Genomic DNA, 20,668 nt, shown 5'->3' on the forward strand with positions numbered 1-20,668 from the left:
TCTCTCCTGAGACTTAGAATCAGGGTTCTCTGTGGTTTCCCAAGTCTCAATGCCAGGGTAAGACACTGGTTTATGAAGTTGCCTGACCAAACCAGGAGCCTGTTTTTTTAGCAACAGTTTTCTCTCTGCACTCTGGTGCAACAAGACTTTGAAGGTGGTCAACCTCAGTTTGAAGCAGCTCATTTTAGCAACAAGTTTATCCGATTTTTCTCCTGTTTCCCTCTCAAAGGCTAACGATGACTTCAGCACCACATTTTCTGATTTCAAAACAGTAGATTCAACATCAGAAATCCATTCATGACTTCCCTGTCAGCACTCCATCCAAATGTCTGTGCTCTCACTTTGACCTGAGAGAAACCTCAGGCAGGTGGAAAAGGGCAGATAAAGAAAAAACAGATGGGTCCAGCAGAAGTGATGCTGCTTCTGTCAAAAGCAGAGCAGAGACCGAAAGCACTTTAGGAAGTTGTTTACAGAAGCACTTGTGCATTCCAACTTACAGCTCAGGAGTCTCAGTGACTTGTCCAACATGAGAGTTTCTTTTCCATTTCTCAACCCCCAGATTCCTCAGGAGTAGGAAACTGGAAACACTGACTGAGAAAAGCTCCATTCCTTCCTAATAATTGCGCTTTGCCCTTCCCATTTGACAGTGCTCTTGGAAATGTGCTGGTGTGATCTGGATCTGTGAGCAGCCCTGACCTCCCAGAGCACTCATCCAATGGCAGGAAGACCCCACCTGGCTCCTGCTGGGGTTCTTGTCACCACGACCCAGTATGGGTCAATGGAATGGGGAGCAGGGTGGTGGGACCAGTAAGGACCAGTTAAGGGGGTTGGGGGCACTTCAGCATCTCCATCAAGGTCAGACCGGTACAGAGCAGCATAGACCAGTATAGATCGGTATAGACCAGTATAAACCAGTATGGACCAGTATAGACCAATATGGGTCACTGGAATGGGGAATTGGGCAGTGGGACCGATAAGGACCAGTTAAGGGGCTTGGGGGCACTTCAGCATCTCCATCAAGGTCAGACCATTATAGACCAGTATAGACCAGTGTAGACCAGTATAGACCAGTATAGACCAGTAAAAAACCAGTACGAACCAGTATGGACCAGTATGGACCAGTACAGGTCACTAGAACAGCGAGCAGGGTAGTGGGACCAGTAAGGACCAGTTAAGGGGGTTGGGGGCACTTCAGCATCTCCATCAAGGTCAGACCAGTACAGACCGGTACAAACCAGTATGAACCAGTATAGACCAGTATAAACCAGGGTAGAGCAGTATAAACCGATATAAACCAGTACGGGTCACTGAAACAGGGAATGGGGTGGTGGGATCAGTAAGGACCAGTTAAGGGGGTTGGGGGCGCTTCATCATCTCTGTCAAGGTCAGACCAGTACAGACCAGTATAAACCAGTATAGACCAGTATGGACTGGTATAGACCGGTATAGACCAGTATAAACCAGTACAGACCGGTACGGGTCATTGGAATGGGGAATGGGGCAGTGGGACCAGTAAGGACCAGTTAAGGGGGTTGGGGGCACTTCAGCGTCTCCATCAAGGTCAGACCAGTACAGACCAGTATAAACCACGGTAGAGCAGTATAAACCAGTATAAACAAGTACGGGTCCCTGGAACGGGGAATGGGGTGGTAGGACCAGTAAGAACCAGTTAAGGGGGTTGGGGGCACTTCAGCATCTCCATCAAGGTCAGGTCAGTATAAACCAGTATAGACCCGTATAGACCAGTATGGGCCAGTATAAACCGGTATAAACCAGTATGGACCAGTACGGGTCACTGGAACATGGAATGGGGTGGTGGGACCAGAAAGGACCAGTTAAGGGGGTTGGGAGCACTTCAGCATCTCCATCAAGGTCAGACCAGTACAGACCAGTGTAAACCAGTATGGACCAGTATAGACCAGTATAAACCAGGATAGACCAGTATAAACCAGTATGGACCAGTATGGGTCACTGGAACGCGGAATGGGGTGGTGGGACCAGTAAGGACCAGTTAAGGCAGAACTCAGCTGGGACTTAGTGGTTTGGGGGTGGGCGTGTCCCTTCTTTAGGTGGGCGTGGTCTCTCCCTGGTGGGCGTGTCCCATCCCAAGGTGGCCATAGCCTCTGCAAGTGGGCGTGTCTTTTGCATCCTGTCCCCCTCCCTGAACTGGGAGCTCAACTGGGACTTACTGGGTTTTGGGTGGGCGTGTCCCCTCCCAATGATGGACCCACTTTCAGCCCCTCCCCCCACCTTTAAGGGCCCCCCCCAAAGCCCCTCCCCCCCCTTCCTGCACCTCCCCAACCCTCAGGGTCCCTCCTGTCCCTCCCCCACCCTCAGGGTCCCTTCCTTCCCCTCCCCCCAGTGAACCTGCTACCCCTCCCCCACTCTCAGGAGCCCTCCCTGCCCCTCCCCCACCTTCAGGGGCCCTCAGGACCCCTCCCCCAACCTCAGAGACTCTCCTGCCCCTCCCCCACCCTCGGGGAACTTCCTACCCTTCCCCCACCCTCAGGGACCCTCAGGGCCCCTCCTTCACTTTCGGGGTCCCTCCCTGCCCCTCCCCAACCCTCAGGACCCTCCTGCCCCTCCCCCCACCTCGGGGTTCCTCCTGCCCCTCCCCCACCCTCAGGGACCCGCCTACCCCTCCCCCACCCTCAGGGACGGTCCTGCCCTTCCCCCACCCTCAGGGAACCTCCTGCCCTTCCCCCACGCTCAAGGACCATCCTGCTCCATCCCCACCCTCAGTGTTCCCTCCTTCCCCTCCCCCCCCCACTGGGGCCGTTACTGGTCCCTTACTGGTCTGTACTGGGAAGGGAGAGGGGAGGGGCCGCCCCCTCGAGGCCCCTCCCCCAGTGACGTCACCGGGTCCCAAAAATAGCCCCGGGGGCCCAAACTGGAGGGGGGACCTGGAGCCGCTCCCAGTGTGACCAGTTCAGGTACTGGGAGGGACTGGGAGGGAACTGGGAGGGAACTGGGAGGGACTGGGAGGGGGCAGGGCTTCCCCCCCTCCCCCCCCTCCATGTCCTTGGGGTGACCTTGTGGCTCCCAGTAGCTCCCAGTAACCCCAGTAATGCCTCCGGTATCTCCTGCGATCCCCCCAGTAACCCCAGTGACCCCCCCAGTAGCTCCTAGTAGCTCCCAGTAACCCCAGTGTCTATCCCAGTAGCTCCCAGTAACTCCCAGTAATCCTAGTGTCCATCCCAGTAACTCCCAGTAACCCCCCCAGTAGCTCCTAGTAGCTCCCAGTAACCCCAGTGTCTATCCCAGTAGCTCCCAGTAACTCCCAGTAATCCTAGTGTCCATCCCGGTAACTCCCAGTAACCCCAGTGTCCACCCCAGTAGCTCCCAGTAACTCCCAGTAAGCCCCCCAGTAGCTCCCAGTAACTCCCAGTAACCCCAGTGACCCCCCCAGTAGCTCCCAGTAACTCCAGTGTCCATCCTAGTAACCCCAGTGACCCCCCCAGTAGCTTCCAGTAGCTCCCAGTAACTCCCAGTGTCCCCCCCAGTGCCTCCCAGTATGTCCCAGTTTAACCCAGTTCCCCCCCCCGTGGGCCCTGGGCCGGGTGGGGGAGGGGCGGGCTCACATTTCCATGGCAACATCCCTTTCCCTCTGGCCCAGTTTCTCCCAGTTCCTCCCAGTTTAACCCAGTTTTTCCACATTTTTCCCCATTTTTCCACATTTCCCCCCATTTTCCCCATTTTTCCCAGATTTCCCCCCATTTTTCCACATTTTCCTGAATTTTTCCCCATTTCCCCCCCATTTTCCAGATTTTTCCCAATTTTCCTACATTTTCCCAGATTTTTTCCCATTTTTCCCCCATTTTCCCAGATTTTTCCCCATTTTGTCCCGATTTTCCCAGATTTTCCCCCCATTTTCCCAGATTTTTCCCCATTTTTTCCACATTTTTCCCATATTTTCCCAGATTTTCACACATTTTTCTCCAGATTTTCCCAGATTTTTTTCCCCATTTTTTCCACATTTTCCCCCATTTTTTCTCACATTTTTCCCAGATTTGCCCAGATTTCTTCCCCCATTTTCCTGGATTTTTCCCAGAATTTCCCATATTTTCACCATTTTTCCAAAATTTTTTTTATCTTTCCCCATTTTTCCCCATTTCCTGGATTTTCTCCCATTTTTTCCACATTTTCCCAGATTTTTCCTCATTTTTCCCAGATTTTCCCAGATTTTTCCCCATTTTTCCCAGATTTTCCCAAGATTTTTTCCCATTTTTTTAAATCTTTCCCCATTTTTCCCCATTTTCTGGGATTTTTTCCCATTTTTCTCCATTTCCCCCCATTTTCCCCAGAATTTCCAGCATTTCCCCCCCAGTTTGTCCCCATTTTCCCAGATTTCTCCCAGGTTTTCCCAGATTTTTCCCTATTTTTTCCACATTTTCCCGGATTTTTCCCAGATTTTTCCTCTACTTTTCCCAGAATTTCCCACATTTTCTTCCAGATTTTTCCCACATTTTTTCCCATTTTTCCCACATTTTCTCAGATTTTTCTCCAGAGTTTCTTCCAGATTTTCCCACATTTTCCCCCCTTTTTCCCCATTTCCCCGGATTTTTCTCACATTTTTCCCAGAATTTTCCGCAATTTCCCCATTTGCCCACATTTTCCCAGATTTTCCACCATTTTCCTGATTTTCCCCCCATTTTTCCCACATTTTCACAGATTTTTCTCCAGATTTTACCCACATTTTCCCCCCATTTCCCCACATTTTCTTGGATTTTTGGGTCCCCAGTTTTCCAAATTTCCCAAATTTCCCCAGTGGGAAAAAATGGGGGGAAAAAACCAGGAATTTTGGGGAAAATGGGAAAAAATTGGGGAAAAAAGTGGGAAATTTGGTGAACACGAATGAAAAATTGGGAAAAATGGGGGAAAATTTGAGAAAAAAGTGGGAAATTTGGGGAAAATTGATAAAAATGGGGAAAAATGGGGGGAAATTTAGGAAAACTGGGGGGAAATCCGGGAAAATGAGGAAAAACGGGGGAAATTTTGGGGAAAAAGTCAGAAATTTGGAGAAATGGGGGATTTTGAGGGGAAATGGAGGGAAAACTGGGAAAAAAGTAAGAAATTTGGGGAAAAAGGGTGAAAAATCAGGAAAAATGGGGGATAATTGGGAAAAATTAGGGGAAATTTAGGAAAAAATTGGGAAAAAATGGTGGAATTTGGGTAAAATTGGATGAAAAATTGGGGAAAGTTGGGAAAAATGGGGGGAAATTTGGGGAAAATGGGAAAAAATGGGGGAAATTTGGGAACAATGGAAGGAATTTGGAAAAAAATGGGGAAAAATTGAGAAAAATGGGGAAATTTGGGAAAAATGGGGGAAATGGGGGGAAAATTGGGGAAAGAGTAGGAAATTTGGGAGAAATGGATGAAAAACTGGGAAAAATGAGGGGAAATTTGGGAAAAACTTGGGTGTCCCCACCAGGTTTGGCCCCGCCATGGCCTCGATAGCCCCAAGATCAGGTGAGACCCCTACCCCACGCCCTGACCCCTCCCCCTCCCCGAGGTCACTGCCCTGACCCCCGGAGTCCAGGCTGTGACCCCTCCCCCACCCTGTGGCCCCTCCCACACTTTATGGCCCCTTCCCCATTCTGTGGCCCCTACCCCATTCTGTAGCCCCTACCCCACTCTGTGACTCCTCTCCCACTTCACGGCCCCTCCCCCACTCTCTGACCCCTCCCGCACCCTATGGCCCCTCATCCACTTTTTGGTCCCTCCCGCACTCTCAGACCCTTCCCCCACTCTGTGACCCCTCCCCCATTCTGTGACCCCTCTCCCACTCTGTGGCCCCTCCCCCACTTTACGGCATCTCCCCCACTCTGTGACCCCTCCCCCACCGACGGCTTCTCCCTGCAGAGGGGTGGGCAACTACCCAGGCAGGATGAGACCTGACCCCAGCAGGCAGCAAAGTCCCTGCCCTGGCACAAAGAACCCCGGAGCACAGGGACCCTGCTCTGCAGGACAGCCCCGGGCATCCCTGGCTGCATCCCCACCTTCCCAGCCCACAGCCATCCCTGGGAGAAGGAGCCCACCTGCGCTGTCCCTCTGATGGTGCTGCAGGGAAGACCTGCCCTGGAGAACATCCTCCTCCGGCGCAACAGAGAAACTGGGAGAGTCCTGGCAGATGTGCAAGGCTGTGGGATGTGGTAGCTTTAGGAGATTCCTCCAGGAACACAAGCGACATTGCCCTGCACCTGTAGACTCACTCTGCAGAGGAGTGTGAAGTTGTGTCCCCAAGTTGTGTCTCAGCTGAACACCTCCCATCTTTCTGCTGCCTTTAACCTCCCTTTGCCTTTCTTCTCTTCTCTCATGGCTACAGGCAGTGGCCTTGGCCCTGCTGGGCTGTGCAGAGGAGCTGCTCCTGGGCAGAGCTGTCTCTCTGCAGTGCTGCCCGCTTGCCAGGATTTCCCTGTGTGCCAGGAGCCCGGCCCAGCTGAGCAGCACAGCAAGAGCCAAAGGCAGCCCTTTCTCTTCCCCTCTGGGTTTCCCGCAGGTGTCCCTGGGGCTCCAGGGGAACCTGCTGTGGAACAGACTGAAGGAAACAATGATGTTCCCTCTTCTCACCTCTTCAGTGACACTTCTTTCCAGCAGTGACACTTCTTTCCAGCAGTGACATTTCTCCTCTTAGAAAATTACCAGGGTATGATGATCACCTTTTCTAGTTTCATCATTACACAGGACACCAGGAGGGTGACGGCAAAGGATCTGGTAACTCCCTGGCACAGCGGGGGTTTTCCTGGAGTCACACAGAGAAATGTGTCAGGGCTCTGAGAGGTGTCCAACCCTGAGCTGGACTGATGCACACACGGGGGTGTTCAGAGACACGAGTCCTTCCCTGGCACACACACAGGCAGTTCATTGCAGCAGGGGCAGTGTGTCCCTGGGCTCCTGCTACCACTCCCAGAGCCTGGAGCCACCTCAGCCCTGTAATGCTCCCACCCTGCCCACTCCTACACTTCAGATGAACATTGGGGTTTTCTAGTCACTGGAACTGCCCAGACCAGCCCCTCCCTGGTGCCCCCATCTCCCTGCCCCGCCCCAGCCCAGCAGAGCAGCACAGTCGTTTCTGGTCCTGCAGCAAGAAAGGGAGGCAATAGAGGACAGGGACAGTGACTGCATGTCTGGACTGCTCAGGAGATCATCAGCTCAGGCGGCAGCTCCTGCAGCCCCAGGGCCAGACCCGCTTCCCAGTGGCCCAGGCAGCTGCTGCCACGTGGGCACAAGCTCTGCTGCCCAGGAGGGTCCTGTAGTGAAGGGCTTTGCAGATGGCCACGTAGCGGTCATAGGACATGATGGTGAGAAGGGCAAGCTCCGCTGTGATCAAGAAGAAAAGTAAAAATCACCTGTGCGCTCATCCTGAGTAGGACATGCCCCTGGTGTTCCAGAGGGAATTGGCCATGGCTTTGGGGAGAGTGGTGCAGATGCAGCCCGGGTGTGTGAGGGAGAGGTGGAGCAGGAAGAAGTCCCTGGGGGGTGTGCAGGTGGTGGTGGCAGGCTACGGCACTGAGGATGAGGCCGTTGCCCAGGAGGGCAGCCAGGGAGATGCCCAGGAAGAAGCAGAAGTGCAAGAACTGCAGCCAGGAGGAGGAAGTGGGGGATGGAGCTGCTGTTGGGCATGAGCTTCCTCCGGGCATCAGGAAATGTCCAAGGAGGAAAAGGCAGTGAAAACTTTGGGACAGGTTTCCTAGATCAAACCCATGAATTCCTCTGAGCATCTACCCTCATCCCAAGTATCTGCAGTCACACATATATAGATTCTGGACTGTAGAAGACAGGCTTAGCATGACTTTAAGATGATTTCTTCTCAATTTTTTGATTTATTTTTCTACTGCCAGGTCTGAGAGGGGCATCGTGGAACCAAAGGAACCCTGAGACATTTCAGAATCCCACATGTGTTGGGTCTGTCTGAGCTGGAGTTCATTTTCTCACTGCAGGCGTCACAGTGCTGTGCTTTGCATTGGGAGTTACAAAGGGGTTAATCACACCAGTGCTTTGGCAACTGCTGAGCAGGTCTGGTGCAGCATCTGCATTGTCAGCTTCGTCCCCTGAATCGGGGGAAAGATCATGGGAGGCGATACAGACAGGTCAGTTGAGCCAAATGGACCAAAGGGACATTGCAGAATATATGGCGTCAGCTCAGCTACAAGAGCTCAGGAAAGGAACAGGAAAGGGGGAAAATCCATTTTTTTACAATACATGCCTTCTGAGCGGCTTCTCTGTGTGGTGAAGCCCTGCTTCCCATGAAGTGGCCAGGTATCGCTGCTGACAGGAAGTAGAGAGAAAATCTTTTTATTTTCCTCTTCACTTATGCATGCGCAAACTTTGGCTTTTGCTTTAGTCAAGTACCTGATGTCAAGGTAGAAATAATTTTCCATCTTATTCTGTCTCTTCTGTCTGACTGGGAAGGGCAGCAATAGAGCAGCTTGGTGGGCACCTGGCATCCAGGTAAGGTCAACCCACTGCAACATTGCAGGGTCTCATGGAACCAAAGGACTGCTGGGAGACTGGGGGAACTCACGGAATCAAGTGGCCGTCGTGGCACTGCCCTGCATCATAGAAGCAAATGTTCCCTGGGAAACTACAGAAACCAGGGACTTAAGGGACATCATTGGGATGTGCGGTACCTCATGGAATTAAACAAACCGTGAGATATCTTTGGAACTTCATGGAATCAAAGGGATAAAACAAAAGAATTAAACCCCATGACCAGAAACCATTGGATCGAACATTTCTTTAATATGCCAGCTGGGGATTCATGGGGGTACTCTGCCATGCATGAATCAAAGAATCAGTATAAATTTCGGAGTATAAATACAGTGATACTTGAAAGACCCTCCCCTTCACAAGCAGTCCAAAATTCTCTTCTGATTTTAGGGTCAAATAGCCTCTTGGATTTTATTCGTGGAGCAAGACTGCCATCTAGCGTCCATTTCTTCTGGGAGGGGCAGTCATTTTCACAGAGCGGTCTTCTCCCTTAGGCGGCCTCGTAGCATCTCTGATTGATCTATTCGACCCCTAACCCCTAAACTAAATGCTTTAGGACCAGCTAAGACGTGTCTTAGAACTTCCCATTTGCTTAAACAATGTAGAATTGACTTTCTTCTTAACAGAACAATCTCTTATTAAACAAGTTTTCTGAGGCCTGTAAGCTAATTTCTTGAAGATGGGCATATGATACACTCTCTATTAGTTTCCATGTATCATCTACATTCTCTCTCCTACAACTAATTGTAGTCTTAAAAGAAAAGAAAAGACTGCTACCATGCCAAGAAAGCAAACCCCTTTGTTGATTAGGATTTTTATCTAAGAAAACTTGTGATTTACGAAACCATTAAGGATGGAGATCCTCTCTCATTTCAGTGCCATTGTGACAATATGGGGCCTCATGGAACACATGGAACACAGAACACTGCACATTCCCAAGCAATCAAGGGGCCATTGTAACACTCCAGGGCCTCCTGGAAGACGGAGGCCCCGCAGAGAGACCTCAAATCAGAGGTTTGGGCAATCCTCAACCAGAGGAAGTTCAACAAGGGGAAGTGCCAGATTCTGTCCCTGTGATGGGGCAACCCCGAACGTCCGGACAGACTGGGAAGGATATTCTGCGTAGCAGCGCTGGAAAATGGCCTCTGGGGTCCTGGTGGATGGTCAGTTGGCCAAGAGTCAGTGGTGCTCTGGCGGGGGCTCACTGCTCGGTCACAGGAGGGTTTTCAGACACACGAGTCCCTCGCTTGCACACAGACACAGACAGTTCATGGCAGCAGGGGCAGTATCTCCTGGGGTTCCTGCTGCCACGCCAGGAGCCTGGATGCACCTAAGCCCTTGTGGGGTGCCACCTGCTCTGCCACTATCTGAGATGCCCCACCGCCTGAGAGATGGAAACGCGGAGCTCTGTCCAAGAGAAGCACATCCCAGAGCTGCACGCATGGGCTTTGCCAGGATTTAGAACCGTAAATGCAATGTGACACCGAGACACTCTTTGTCCCACATAACTTCAAGGTCTCCCCAGGAGGTTGATGGCAATTGTTCTTGCTCAGGGTCATCTCCCCACACCAACAGCAGGTGTGTGCTCAAGACTTGTCTGTGCAATGCAAACAGATACACCCTGTCTAGTTCTTCCGGTCTCTCCAAGGAAGGCAAAAGAATCTCTGTGTGCCGGGTGAGAAGCCAGTGTTGGAAGTTGTGGTTCTATTGTGAGTGCCAAGAGCGGATGGCAGGTCTGTGATGAATGCCCTGAGGAGATGACCTGGGTTTTCCAGTGCACATGGCAATAGATCACACCCTGCTTTGGTGGTCATTTATGTCCTACGGAGGTGACAGAGATGGGAAAGAGAATGAAATTTTTGAATGTGCCTCTGAGTGCCCCTCAAGCTGCTGCAAATGTGCAGATTGCAGTACATCCAGTTCAGGTGTGAGAGGCTGTTCCCTGGTCCTCTGAGCAAGAAGAGTTGGACGAGGGACGCAGCAGAACTCGCTTACTGAGACTGCATCTCCATGAATCCCAAAGCAAGTGCGAGGGGTTATGTATGCCACGTCCGAGTTTTCTCAGGGGAAGGTGTTTCTCCCATGCACTGCCTCCCCGTGGCACTGGTGCCACAGCCCCCGACAAAACCACAAGTGGTCTTTGTCCCTAGCAAAAGTGCTCCTTCTGCTAGCAGGGATGTTCCACGGGAAAGGCCAGGAGAGGTTGAGCCGGGAGGGTACTGAGCCCGGAGGGATGTTCTGCCTCTCGTGCCCCTCGACCATTCTCGCAAGCGCTTGCCCTGGAGGACAATTCAGGAGTCTCCACGTGCCAAAAGAGAGATGTGAGGGAAGAGACGATGGCGGTGTAAGAAGCACATGGCCTGTCAATCTGAAGATCCTCGATACCAAACACCACCCCTGCCACCCAGCCCGGCCACGCCGGTTCCACGGTGGAGAGCACGGACTGCCGCCGCGCTGCCGCCGCTGTCGCCTGGCCTCCGCCTCCAGCCAGCACCCGAGGAGAGCCCGAGAGGCACCGGCGCCTATCCCAGCCCCGGGGCGGATTTGTCGGAGGAGGACAGCCCCGAACTCCTCGTACGCACTGCTAAATGGTCCAGAGAGCTGCGGACGCCAACGGGATGGCTGTTGGTGACGGGACACGGTCTTTCCGCCCTCCTCTGGCTCTCCGGACCCCATCATGGGAACGCGGCTCTGTATTCCTGGGCCCTGGTGGACACGGACTCATTGACACTGTCGTCTTCAGAGATTTCAGGGGATTCTCTTAGAAACAAAACTCGGTTAATTGGTTCTACGACAGAGCAAATTAGCACCCTTATGAAAACATGGCTTTTCATTCCTACACAGAGTGCAGGCTTGTGACAGAATGCCTGAGTGCAAAGTGATTTATACAGCACAGGGCAGCACAAATCTGGGCATCCTGCAGTCAGCTACCATGCGTGTCCCTAGCTTCTCTTGAGGCATCGTTTCCTGGTTACTCTGATCCACTCCAGGCAGGAACCGCGATTCTCTGGTTCATGAAGATCTTTCTCTTTGGATAGGAGGAGGGGTTCTTGCCTTGCCTGGAGTGTGGAAAAGACAGAGAATAAGGGTCCGCAAGATCTGGAGTGTCACTCGTCAAGGATCTGAACACTACATCTCGGACGTGATCTGAAGAAGTTCTGAAGGCAGACAGTGCGAAGGAGCGAGGTGCAACCAAGCCAGACCAAGCGTTAGAGGTGGTGAGAGAGGAAAGCAAAGCAGTAAGAATGGAGAGACCTCCAGCCATGTGGCCATGGCCTCAGGAAGGATGGTTGCAGGACCATCCTTCATTAGCCTCTCAGTAAAAATGCAGAATTCTGAGCTTCCTCTAAATGTGTTCTCTCTCCTCTGATACTTAAGGTGGTAGAAAATTTTCAGGAGCACACAGGCATAAGGAGGGTGAACTCGATAATGCTCTTCCACCTGGGAAGCATGTGAAAGCCTCTGTTTCCTGTGGTGTGATGGGTGCCTGGGATCCCTCTGGACTTGGTTTAGGGAAGGGGTTGGGTGTAAGGGTCTCCATCTGCCAAGCCCCCAGACCTTTAACTGCCCTGGGTGGGCCAGGGCTCTCCTAGCCCCACCACTCGCAAGCAGCACTCTGGCAGTTGCCCCATGTGCTCCCTGCATGTGCGTCAGGGTCTTCATCTTGTTCCCTTCTCATCACTCAGTACATTCCCTAGGGCATATGCTCTCCTTGCCGTCGCTGGAGCTGGGATATCCAGCAGCCCTGCTGGAGCCACGTTCCTCTCAGACTTTGTGTTTTCGCAGAAGAGAAAGGCAAATCTAGAGACACTGGGCTGCTGCCCAGCAGGGCTCATCTCCCTTTCCCGGGGAGCTGGGAGAGAGGCATTCTTCCCAGGCAGATGAAGAAGGACGGGGAAAAGCCACAGAAGCGGAGGAGACACGTGTTCCCCGAGGAAGCTGCAAGCAGCCCAGAGAGCTGAGGACAGCACGGGAAGATGTGAAAGGTGCAGAAGGGTACAAGCCCGGAGCTCCCAAAAGCACATCAGTGGGTGTGCAGCAGAGCAGGCGATTGCAACTGGGGAGGGGAGGACTGCACTGCGAGCTGACCGGGAACAATCTCTGCCCATAAGTGAGACCCCAGAGCCAGGTAATGCTCAGAATGCCATCGGCTGGGGGAGCCAGACGGGCTGCTGCTTGGGGAGGGAGAAACCCAAAGAGAGCATTTGAGGTACTGAAAGTACAGTTCATTTCTCGTCCCTCCTGCTTCCTTTGCTCCCCCAAGAGATTCGTTTATGGCAGCTCTCTTCTCTCGGCACAGGGTGGAGATTTCTGACACTCTCAGCAAACAGGCAGGTTTGTCTCAGCATGAATTTTGGCTACCTCGTCGTCACTTTCTGCCTCCTCTCTATATCCCAGCTTTTCATAAATGCATTCTTTTTCCTCCCAGGAAATAGTCAACTGCCTTTTCAGGCCCCATGGGGGAATACAACTGAATAGAGAAACATCGCTGCAGATCATGTACTTGCTGTCTTTCATGGGTTCACTCCAGGCGATCTTACTTCTCTAAAGAAATAAAGAGGGAAAGAAGAGAAAGCTCAGGCCTCCTTCTCTCTCTCTGCTCGCCACTTCAGCTTCGCTATCCCTCTCCGTCTGTCCTCTCCACCACATGCTGCCACCAAAAGATATCTCGGCTCTCTCTGCAGTCACACATTTCTCCTTTTCTAAAGAAAATCAGGAGATTATTCCAAAGCTGCTCCAGGTCTATCAAACTCTCATCTCACTAACTTTATTAATGCATCCCTTTCAACCTGCAGGCTGCCTCTGGCACGACTTCCAGTTTTCCCCGGCTGGCAACATATTCAAATCTTTCTGTTTGCAGTGGGCCATGGCTTACGGGCGCTGCGATACACCGGGAGACCGATCGACGTCTGTAGGGGGAGCGGAGCTGTCAGCAGGAGCATTTCTGCTGGAGACAAATAGCACCTTAGTTTTAGACTTGGGCTGTGGCACCAGTTCTACGCCGAAGCAGTGCATGGGTGAAGCACCTGCCCAAGAGAAATCACGGCATGGCATCTCCCACCCGCTTTGGACCAATGGAGATACAGTCTCCGTGATGAGATCCCAGTTGTGTCACTTCTCCTGCTCAGAAGATTGGGGAACACCTGAAATATGTATGCTTGTCCTGAAAACAGAGAGCTCTAACTATTTTGGCAACCTGGAGAAAACTGGAGGTCGTGCCAGAGGCAGCCTGGAAGCAGAATCTGACGCATTATTAAGTTTAGAGAGATGAGGATTTGATAGGCCAGGGGTAAATTCAGTGTTCTAGCACTGGTGCCTCTTGCGCTGCGCTGTGCTTTTTACGTCACTTGGCACCCAGGTACTCAAGCCTGTTCTCTTTGTATGGCTGAAAACCCTGTTTTAATAGAAGAGCTAATACCCAACTCGTCTCCATGACGGTGCCCGGAGAGCCAGAGGACGGTGGAAAGACCATCACCCGTCACCCACAGCCGTCCTGTTGGCGCCCGCAGCTCTCTGGACCATTTAGCAGCTCTCTGGACCATTTAGCACCGAGGAACTCGGGGCTGTGACCCGGGAGCTGCCGGTAGGAATGGATAAATTCACCGTTTCTTATGTTGGCGTGTGAGTACTTGGTGATTTCACTGCTCTCGCTGGTCTCTACCAATGGGTCTTGCTGCACCTGGGCTCTACCTGCAGACACTGGCAGGGAGATGAAGAAAAGCCGTCGGAAGTGTTTTTGCACTGGATGTTTTTTCCCAAAACAAAGGGCACAGCAGCAGTCAAGCCAATACGGAGAAGAATTTTAAGAGGATATAAAGGTGTGTAGTAGTTGAAATGTCCATTAATATTTACTGGAGAGAGGTGAGCGGAAAAGAGAAGTGGATTGGTGAAGTCACTGAAGAATGGAAAGCTGCGGGATTAAGCCAAGCGAAGAGAGGAAGAAAAGCAGGAAAGGGGAAGGACGGACTACACGAATTCACTGAAGGACAGAGAGTAAAGCAAGGAAAGAATAACGGCTCGACAAAGAAAAAAGCGATGAGTGTTCCCAGGGAATACTTTATGGACCAGAGGGAGGTAGGGCTGGGAAGATAGTTCGGGAGAAGAGCTTTGTGAAGAACCTATAAGGCAGGAGGACAGTCTCGAGGAATATGCACGTCTACCACAGCGGGCCCCTACGGTCTCCGGCCGCCAGCCCTGCTCACAGATCAAAACCGCGACCAGCGCCACCAGCCCCGCTCTCCGACAGCGCCGCAGCCGCCGATCCGATTCCCGGCGCCCCGCTGCCCCCGCCAGCCCTGACTCTCTGCTCCTGGCGGGTCGCCTCCTCTCCGCCTCCTCTACCTTCCTCTCCCTCCTCCCCTTTCCTCCTCCGACAAATCCACCCCGGGGCTGGGACAGGCGCCGGCGCCTCTCGGGCTCTCCTCGGGTGCTGGCTGGAGGCGGAGACCAGGCGACATCGGCGGCAGCCCGGCGGCGGTCCGTGCTCTTCACCGTGGAACCGGCGTGGCCGGGCGGGGTGGCAGGGGTGGTGTTTGGTATCGAGGATCTTCAGATTGACAGGCCATGTGCTTCTTACACCGCCATCGTCTCTTCCCTCACATCTCTCTTTTGGCACGTGGAGACTCCTGAATTGTCCTCCAGGGCAAGCGCTTGCGAGAATGGTCGAGGGGCACGAGAGGCAGAACATCCCTCCGGGCTCAGTACCCTCCGGGCTCAACCTCTCCTGGCCTTTCCCGTGGAACAACCCCGCTAGCAGCAGGAGCACTTTTGCTAGGGACAAAGACCACTTGTGGTTTTGTCGGGGGCTGTGGCACCAGTGCCACGGGGAGGCAGTGCATGGGAGAAACACCTTCCCCTGAGAAAACTCGGACGTGGCATACATAACCCCTCGCACTTGCTTTGGGATTCATGGAGATGCAGTCTCAGTAAGCGAGTTCTGCTGCGTCCCTCGTCCAACTCTTCTTGCTCAGAGGACCAGGGAACAGCCTCTCACACCTGAACTGGATGTACTGCAATCTGCACATTTGCAGCAGCTTGAGGGGCACTCAGAGGCACATTCAAAAATTTCATTCTCTTTCCCATCTCTGTCACCTCCGTAGGACATAAATGACCACCAAAGCAGGGTGTGATCTATTGCCATGTGCACTGGAAAACCCAGGTCATCTCCTCAGGGCATTCATCACAGACCTGCCATCCGCTCTTGGCACTCACAATAGAACCACAACTTCCAGCACTGGCTTCTCACCCGGCACACAGAGATTCTTTTGCCTTCCTTGGAGAGACCGGAAGAACTAGACAGGGTGTATCTGTTTGCATTGCACAGACAAGTCTTGAGCACACACCTGCTGTTGGTGTGGGGAGATGGCCCTGAGCAAAGACAATTGCCATCAAGCTCCTGGGGAGACCTTGAAGTTATGTGGGACAAAGAGTGTCTCGGTGTCACATTGCATTTACGGTTCTAAATCCTGGCAAAGCCCATGCGTGCAGCTCTGGGATGTGCTTCTCTTGGACAGAGCTCCGCGTTTCCATCTCTCAGGCGGTGGGGCATCTCAGATAGTGGCAGAGCAGGTGGCACCCCACAAGGGTTTAGGTGCATCCAGGCTCCTGGCGTGGCAGCAGGAACCCCAGGAGATACTGCCCCTGCTGCCATGAACTGTCTGTGTCTGTGTGCAAGCGAAGGACTCGTGTGTCTGAAAACCCTCCTGTGAGCGAGCAGGGAGCCCCCGCCAGAGTACCACTGACTCTTGGCCAACTGGCCATCCACCAGGACCCCAGAGGCCATTTTCCAGCGCTGCTACGCAGAATATCATTCCCAGTCTGTCCGGACATTCGGGGTTGCCCCATCACAGGGACAGAATCTGGCACTTCCCCTTGTTGAACTTCCTCTGGTTGAGGATTGCCCAAACCTCTGATTTGAGGTCTCTCTGCGGGGCCTCCGTCTTCCAGGAGGCCCTGGAGTGTTACAATGGCCCCTTGATTGCTTGGGAATGCGCAGTGTTCTGTGTTCCATGTGTTCCATGAGGCCCCATATTGTCACAATGGCACTGAAATGAGAGAGGATCTCCATCCTTAATGGCTTCGTAAATCACAAGTTTTTCTTAGATAAAAATCCTAATCAACAAAGGGGTTTGCTTTCTTGGCATGGTAGCAGTCTTTTCTTTTCTTTTAAGACTACAATTAGTTGTAGGAGAGAGAATGTAGATGATACATGGAAACTAATAGAGAGTGTATCATATGCCCATCTTCAAGAAATTAGCTTACAGGCCTCAGAAAACTTGTTTAATAAGAGATTGTTCTGTTAAGAAGAAAGTCAATTCTACATTGTTTAAGCAAATGGGAAGTTCTAAGACACGTCTTAGCTGGTCCTAAAGCATTTAGTTTAGGGGTTAGGGGTCGAATAGATCAATCAGAGATGCTACGAGGCCTGCTAAGGGAGAAGACCGCTCTGTGAAAATGACTGCCCCTCCCAGAAGAAATGGACGCTAGATGGCAGTCTTGCTCCACGAATAAAATCCAAGAGGCTATTTGACCCTAAAATCAGAAGAGAATTTTGGACTGCTTGTGAAGGGGAGGGTCTTTCAAGTATCACTGTATTTATACTCCGAAATTTATACTGATTCTTTGATTCATGCATGGCAGAGTACCCCCATGAATCCCCAGCTGGCATATTAAAGAAATGTTCGATCCAATGGTTTCTGGTCATGGGGTTTAATTCTTTTGTTTTATCCCTTTGATTCCATGAAGTTCCAAAGATATCTCACGGTTTGTTTAATTCCATGAGGTCCCGCACATCCCAATGATGTCCCTTAAGTCCCTGGTTTCTGTAGTATCCCAGGAAACATTTGCTTCTATGATGCAGGGCAGTGCCACGACGGCCACTTGATTCCGTGAGTTCCCCCAGTCTCCCAGCAGTCCTTTGGTTCCATGAGACCCTGCAATGTTGCAGTGGGTTGACCTTACCTGGATGCCAGGTGCCCACCAAGCTGCTCTATTGCTGCCCTTCCCAGTCAGACAGAAGAGACAGAATAAGATGGAAAATTATTTCTACCTTGAGATCAGGCACTTGACTAAAGCAAAAGCCAAAGTTTGCGCATGCATAAGTGAAGAGGAAAATAAAAAGATTTTATCTCGATTTCCTTCCATACTTGGGATGAGGGTAGATGCTCAGAGGAATTCATGGGTTTGATCTAGGAAACCTGTCCCAAAGTTTTCACTACCTTTTCCTCCTTGGACATTTCCTGATGCCTGGAGGAAGCTCATGCCCAACAGCAGCTCCATCCCCCACTTCCTCCTCCTGGTTGCAGTTCTTGCACTTCTACTTCTTCCTGAGCATCTCCCTGGCTGCCCTCCTGGGCAACGGCCTCATCCTCAGCGCCGTAGCCTGCCACCACCACCTGCACACCCCCCAGGGACTTCTTCCTGCTCCACCTCTCCCTCACACACCCGGGCTGCATCTGCACCACTCTCCCCAAAGCCATGGCCAATTCCCTCTGGAACACCAGGGGCATGTCCTACTCAGGATGTGCTGCACAGGTGATTTTTACTTTTCTTCTTGATCACAGCGGAGTTTACCCTTCTCACCATCATGTCCTATGACCGCTACGTGGCCATCTGCAAAGCCCTTCACTACAGGACCCTCCTGGGCAGCAGAGCTTGTGCCCACGTGGCAGCAGCTACCTGGGCCACTGGGAAGCGGGTCTGGCCCTGGGGCTGCAGGAGCTGCCGCCTGAACTGATGATCTCCTGAGCAGTCCAGATACGCAGTGACTGTCCCTGTCCTCTATTGCCTCCCTTTCTTGCTGCAGGACCAGAAACGACTGTGCTGCTCTGCTGGGCTGGGGTGGGGCAGGGAGATGGGGGCACCAGGGAGGGGCTGGTCTGGGCAGTTCCAGTGACTAGAAAACCCCAATGTTCATCTGAAGTGTAGGAGTGGGCAGGGTGGGAGCATTACAGGGCTGAGGTGGCTCCAGGCTCTGGGAGTGGTAGCAGGAGCCCAGGGACACACTGCCCCTGCTGCAATGAACTGCCTGTGTGTGTGCCAGGGAAGGACTCGTGTCTCTGAACACCCCCGTGTGGGCATCAGTCCAGCTCAGGGTTGGACACCTCTCAGAGCCCTGACACGTTTCTCTGTGTGACTCCAGGAAAACCCCCGCTGTGCCAGGGAGTTACCAGATCCTTTGCTGTCACCCTCCTGGTGTCCTGTGTAATGATGAAACTAGAAAAGGTGATCATCATACCCTGGTAATTTTCTAAGAGGAGAAATGTCACTGCTGGAAAGAAGTGTCACTGAAGAGGTGAGAAGAGGGAACATCATTGTTTCCTTCAGTCTGTTCCACAGCAGGTTCCCCTGGAGCCCCAGGGACACCTGCGGGGAACCCAGAGGGGAAGAGAAAGGGCTGCCTTTGGCTCTTGCTGTGCTGCTCAGCTGGGCCGGGCTCCTGGCACACAGGGAAATCCTGGCAAGCGGGCAGCACTGCAGAGAGACAGCTCTGCCCAGGAGCAGCTCCTCTGCACAGTCCAGCAGGGCCGAGGGCACTGCCTGTAGGCACGAGAGAAGAGAAGAAAGGCAAAGGGAGGTTAAAGGCAGCAGAAAGATGGGAGGTGTTCAGCTGAGACACAACTTGGGGACACAACTTCGCACTCCTCTGCAGAGTGAGTCTACAGGTGCAGGGCAATGTCGCTTGTGTTCCTGGAGGAATCTCCTAAAGCTACCACATCCCACAGCCTTGCACATCTGTCAGGACTCTCCCAGTTTCTCTATTGTGCCGGAGGAGGATGTTCTCCAGGGCAGGCCTTCCCTGCAGCACCGTCAGAGGGACAGCGCAGGTGGCCTCCTTCTCCCAGGGATGGCTGCGGGCTGGGAAGGTGGGGGTGCAGCCAGGGATGCCCGGGGCTGTCCTGCAGAGCAGGGTCCCTGTGCTCCGGGGTTCTTTGTGCCAGGGCAGGGACTTTGCTGCCTGCTGGGGTCAGGTCTCATCCTGCCTGGGTAGTTGCCCACCCCTCTGCAGGGAGAAGCTGTTGGTGGGTGGTGAGAACCCCAGCAGGAGCCAGGCAGGTTCTTCCTCCCGTTGGATAAGGTGTGTGTGGTCAGGGCTGTGGGAGGTCAGGGTTGCTCCCAGATCCAGATCACACCAGCACATTTACAAGAGCACTGTCAAATGGGAAGGGCAAAGCACAATTATTAGGAAGGAATGGAGCTTTTTCTCAGTCAGTGTTTTCAGTTTCCTACTCCTGAGGAATCTGGGGGTTGAGAAATGGAAAAGGAGCTCCCATGTTGGACAAGTCACTGAGACTCCTGAGTTGTAACTTGGAATGCACAAGTGCTTCTGTAAGCAACTTCCTAAAGTGCTTTCGGCCTCTGCTCTGCTTTTGACAGAAGCAGCATCACTTCTGCTGGACCCATCTGTTTTTTCTTGATCTGCCCTTTTCCACCTGCAAAAAGAAAAGTTGCCCAGTCAGTGCGTTGCAAACAGGCAGGTTTCTCTCAGACCACAGTGAGTGCACAGACATTCGGATGGAGTGGTGACAGGGAAGTCATGAATGGATTTCTGATGTTGAGTCTACTGTTTTGAAATCAGAAAATGTGGTGTTGAAGTCATCGTTAGCCTTTGAGAGGGAAACAGGAGAAAAATCGGATAAATTTGTTGTTAAAAATGAGCTGCTTCAAACTGAGGTTGACCACCTTAAAAGTCTTGTTAAAATTTGGATGATTATGAAACAGTCAACTCACGGATTACCCCCATCAATACTCGACAATGCCCGCAGTATAAAGGCATAAAGCCCTCCCAGCCCCTCCAGGAACCCTCAAATCCCATCCCGGTCCCACAGGACACTCCCAACTTCCCCTTAAACCCTCCGAGGCCCCCAGACTGCCTCCCAGACCCACAAAAACCCACAAGAGGCCCCCAAACCCCTCCCAGTTACCTCCAGCCCTCCCAGGACCTTTCAAACCCTATCCTAGTTGCCCCCTTCCCCTTGAGTATGTCCCCAAACTCTCTCCCAGTTCCTTCCCACATCCCCGACGATTCCCCAAAACCCCTCACAGCTACCCCAATCTCCCCAACCTCCCTCCCAAACCCCCAAACTCCCCCAAACACCTTCCCACTTACCCCCACAACCTCCAACCCCTTCTCAGCCTCCCCATTCCTTCCCAAAGCCCCTCCCAGCTGCCGGTCAGT

General features: G+C 52.5%; 1 protein-coding gene across 3 annotated transcripts in view; it reads left to right on the forward strand.

The window, feature by feature from the left end:
- The first annotated feature begins 3,462 nt into the window (after positions 1-3,462).
- The window catches only part of LOC127473568 (DNA-directed RNA polymerase II subunit RPB1-like), a 172,122-nt gene continuing 154,916 nt past the window's right edge, over positions 3,463-20,668 (forward strand). For all 3 annotated transcript variants that reach the window (XM_051793347.1, XM_051793345.1, XM_051793346.1), the window contains exon 1: positions 3,463-4,357. In XM_051793347.1, the coding sequence (XP_051649307.1) occupies positions 3,515-4,357 (843 nt within the window). In that variant the 5' untranslated portion in view covers positions 3,463-3,514. The remainder of the gene's footprint in view (positions 4,358-20,668) is intronic.

The sequence above is a fragment of the Manacus candei genome, unplaced genomic scaffold (genome assembly GCF_025592945.1).
Source record: "Manacus candei isolate 608988 ecotype Guabito, Panama unplaced genomic scaffold, ASM2559294v1 h1tg000036l, whole genome shotgun sequence".
In the NCBI taxonomy this organism is placed as follows: Eukaryota; Metazoa; Chordata; class Aves; order Passeriformes; family Pipridae; genus Manacus; species Manacus candei.